The sequence below is a fragment of the Mustela nigripes genome, chromosome 1, assembly GCF_022355385.1.
Source record: "Mustela nigripes isolate SB6536 chromosome 1, MUSNIG.SB6536, whole genome shotgun sequence".
NCBI lineage: Eukaryota > Metazoa > Chordata > Mammalia > Carnivora > Mustelidae > Mustela > Mustela nigripes.
Window position 1 is genome coordinate 237707391 of NC_081557.1, and position 4295 is coordinate 237711685.

At 46.9% G+C, this 4295-nt stretch overlaps 1 protein-coding gene across 1 annotated transcript in view; it reads left to right on the forward strand.

The window, feature by feature from the left end:
- The window catches only part of SHISA3 (shisa family member 3), a 4815-nt gene extending 1265 nt beyond the window's left edge, over nucleotides 1-3550 (forward strand). The window contains exon 2 of the mRNA XM_059396035.1: nucleotides 1934-3550. Coding sequence (XP_059252018.1) covers nucleotides 1934-2373 — 440 coding nt within the window. The 3' untranslated portion in view covers nucleotides 2374-3550. The remainder of the gene's footprint in view (nucleotides 1-1933) is intronic.
- Nucleotides 3551-4295: the final 745 nt, after the last annotated feature.

Here is a 4295-nt window from a genome sequence, read left to right on the forward strand (position 1 = left end):
GAAAGAAAGAAAAGAAAAGAAAAGAAAAGAAAAGAAAAGAAAAAAAGCTTTCCACCTGAATGGGAACGTCAGGGAAACCCGTTAGAGCTTGAGGCGATGGTTTTTATGGCCGGGAAACCGGGGGGAACGGGCGGAGCTAAGAGCGGGTGACACCCCAGAACTCCACAGCGGAGGTCTAGAGCGGTCAAGAGAAGGTCCCCGGGAAAGAGAATTAATGGTGCCCAGAGACCCCCTCCGCCCCAGCACCACCGGCCAAGAGAATAATAACCCAGAGGAAAGGGGAGATTGCTCTGCCTTAGAACTCCATTCTGTTCTCTGGGAATTTGAGCGTCAAAACTCCCAATGTGGTGGGTTGGAGAAGTGGTTTCTGGAGAAAACATGCTCGGGGAAGGCAGGGACCGCGAAGGGGTCCTCGCCTGTTAAAAAAATGATACAGACTTCCCCTTGGCTTACTCCACTCATCCTCGGGGACACGGTTGCTCTGTGGAGTGTGTCAACGCACAGTCTGCAGTGGGGATACCTTCCTGATCCTCCCGGAATCCTCTTTGTTGTGGGGGGGTAGCAGGAAAGGGGGCCATCTCTGCACTCACTGAGGTGGGATCCACCGAACTCAGGAACCTTGGCTTGTGGCTCTGTCCCTTGCCATCTGTGTAACTTGGGCAAGTTACTTAACTGTTCTGGGCCTCCTCTCAACTCTCACATGGGCATATTCTCAGAGGAGTTGGATTGTGGATTGAGTGAGTGTCTGAATGCTTAGCACCAGGCTGCCGGCCATGTAAGTGGTTAGTCAGTGGCTTTCCCCTGGCCTACTAAACGTGGCGGAGGGAATGGGAGACAGAAGAGCTTAGGTCTAAGAACCCACAGAACCTCCGGGTTGATGGTCACCTGTCAGTCACTGCTCGTGTGTCTTTGGCAGGGTCAAAACCAAGCATGTTTCCACATCTGGAAAACAGAACTTACCATGTCCTCTTTACAAGAGTCTCCACGGACTTGATTCAGATAATTCATAAGACAGAGTCAGGCACACAGTAAGGCCTTTGTCAACGCAGGTTTTCATTCTTTTGCCTCAGCCCTGGAGGTTGCATCCAGAGGTGGCTCTATCAGACAGGGGAGACACTGGGAGTGTCCCCAGGGAGTTGGGAGACGGGCTCAGGGGTGGGAAATTTGATGTCTGTCTTGCACAGAGAGAAGGAAATGGATCTGCTCTGAGGGGTGCTCTTTCAGAAAGCCACCAACACTAAGAGCTGTCTCATGATCTAAGGTTCGGCCTGACCTTCCCAGAGTTTGCGGGGGGGGGGGGGGGGGGGGGGGTGGAGGTGAGGGGCAGAGGTGTGGCAGCCGGAGAGGGCATCCCAAATCCTTTCTGGGAAGAAGTATCCAGAGATGATACAGTTCCCCATGCAATCACAGACACAGTTAAGGGGAGCCAACTACAGATTTCTTTACACCATCTTTCCTTAGTCTCATAATGGGGGTCTCACTTACAGGCTCAGTTCTCTTTGCTTAGATTGGAGATTCTTGGAAGGGAGAAGAATTTGCAGCCTCAGAGATGGGTCAGCGCCCTAAGAGCCCCACCGTGATAAAAGTGCCAAAACCCTGGATTTAAACCCAGAGTCGTGGTAACCAAACAACTCACCCTTCCCCTCCCTCCAGCGCTTGAACGGGAGGGTAGATTCTGTTCCTTCTGATTTCCAGATGTGCAATGTAACGGCTAATTGCTAACAGAGGCTCCAGTATCAGCTTGCTTCCTTCCCGCTAGGAGCAAGAACATTCTGCCATCTCACTTCCCACTTCAGAGATTACCAGTAACAAGCTCGAGAGCCTGGGCTGACAAGGGCGGCCACACCGAGCTGCTTACCTCCCACCCATGAGCTGCCTGGAGTCTGAGAGACTCTTGTCCAAACACCTGTGTCTGTCTGCTTTTACCTTTTAGAGCCTGTCTACGTTCCCTTCCTCATCGTTGGCTCCATCTTCATCGCCTTCATCATCCTGGGCTCCCTGGTGGCTGTTTATTGCTGCACCTGCTTGAGACCCAAGGAGCCCTCACAGCAGCCCATCCGCTTCTCCCTCCGCAGCTACCAGACAGAGACCCTGCCCATGATCTTGACCTCCACAAGCCTCAGGGCACCTTCCAGGCAGTCCAGCACGGCCACCAGCTCTAGCTCCACGGGGGGCTCTATCCGCAGATTCTCCTTCGCCAGAGCAGAGTCAGGCTGCCTGGTGCCATCACCGCCCCCCCCTTACACCACAGGCCACCAAATCCACCTGACGCAGCCATCAGGTTTCCTGGTGTCACCCCAATACTTCACCTACCCGCTCCAGCAGGAGCCCCCACTGCCCGGGAAGAGCTGTCCGGACTTCAGTTCCAGCTGACAGGCCACAGAGATAAATCCAGCCAGCAGGACAACCGGGAAGACAGGTGGAGGGTTGTCGCCATGGCCACAAGGACTTCTGGGGGATTTCCTTGAACCCAGCAATGTCCCGGAGGAATGTGCTAGGAAAATACAGCGCCTTCCTAGTCCTACGCTTCCCGGCTCCGATCACAGGATGGGTGTGTTACAGAATTGCTTTCTGGCTTGCAAATCATGGTGATTATTACGTTTCAGTTTGCGCTACTTTTATTCAAAATAGGGAGCTGCTCGACTTTAAAGTTGCAAATTGGCTGAAGATGTGTTACTGGACAGCTCAGCTATACTGTTTAGAAAAGGCCTATGTGTTCTTTTTTTCAACCCAAGTTGTTTAGTGAGTCATAATACACATCTATACATCAACAAGCAAAGAAAAACACCTGATGGTAATTATTGAAAGTTCTTTTTTAAAAAAATTAACAAATCAGCAACATGAGGGGACAGCTGAACAACCTATTTATGATTCGGGGAGCAACTTAACCATGAATAACATTAGCATTGTGAGAAAAGTTACTTTTTAAATTAATAACTAAATTTTGTTTAAAATATAAGTGTGTTTTTTTTTTCCGGAATACAAGATTTCCATAATTGCACAAGGAGTTTAAAGTTTTAAATATTTACCAGGAAATTCATTGTAACACAGATCTTATGTAAAAGCATTTTCCCACCCACCTGAGGGAATATTTATTGCAGATTTTTTGTTCAGCAACATTTAGTGTTTAGATGAAAGTTGGACAGTTGAGTCTTAAAACCTTTATTTGTAAAATGAGTTATGTACAAATGTAAAGATTTGTAACTTAATGTATTTACCACATTGACGGTACTAATTATTTAGTAGTCACACTGAAATTTTTTATGTTAATAACTGTGGAGTTCAGAGCCCAGCTGTTGGTCACAATCACCTAAAGTTGTGTATCTTAAGTGCCGCTGAATTCCATGTCTGATGATGACCCGTTTGGGCATATATCCTGCTGGGTTAGACTAAATAAAATACTTTATGTTTTTTTGTGAAACCCATTTGAAATTTTAGATCAAAGCACTTCATTTTATCTTCTTAATGATACTCTCTGCTATTCAATAAAAGGAAATGTATTTACTTAGCACTTCATATTTTGAAATTAAAAAAAAAATCCTACACTGGTTTTGAATTCCATTCAGAAGCTCTTTTCTGTATCAAGGTTTGTGAAAAGCAGGGAGAGAAGTGAAATTTTATAGATTTAAACATTGGAACATTTCTACTAAGAGTCTGGATTTCTGGCTTCTTGGGACATTCAGAAGATGGGGCACAGAGGGTCCTGGGCTGCCCTGGGGTCAGGCTGGCCCTTTTTAGACCAGGAGCTTGCCATTCACCAGCCTCCTGCCTGGTCTCCCCAATCTGCCCCAGTTGCCTCAATTTTGTAACATACCTGGCCCCTGTGGGTGTTGTTTGGGAACCCAGGTTTAAAGTAATTTGTGCTACCACATGTCACCCTCAAAAGCTCTTTTCATTTTCATTTTTATTTTATTTTTTAAATACAAACCTACATTTATTTATTTATTTTGTATTTTAAGTAAGCTCCAAAGCCCAATGTGGGGCTTGAAATCAGGACCCCGATATTAAGAGTCACATGCTCTACCAACTGAGCCAGCCGGGTGTCCCTCAATAGTCTTTTTAAAATAAGGCTACTTAGAGGTAGAATTCTGATCGAAGAGACTGGTCATGTGTCCTTGCCACTTTGCATTCTAGATGAGGAAGAAGTCTGAAGATAACTGCGCCTTTGCCAGTCTGATGGCAGAGGAGCTCTGACTTCAAGTCCTGTTTTTTCCCATGGCTAAGGGAAAAATAGGGAGCTGCTCGATTTTAAAGTTGCAAATTGGCTGAAGATGTGTTACTGGACGGCTCAGCTA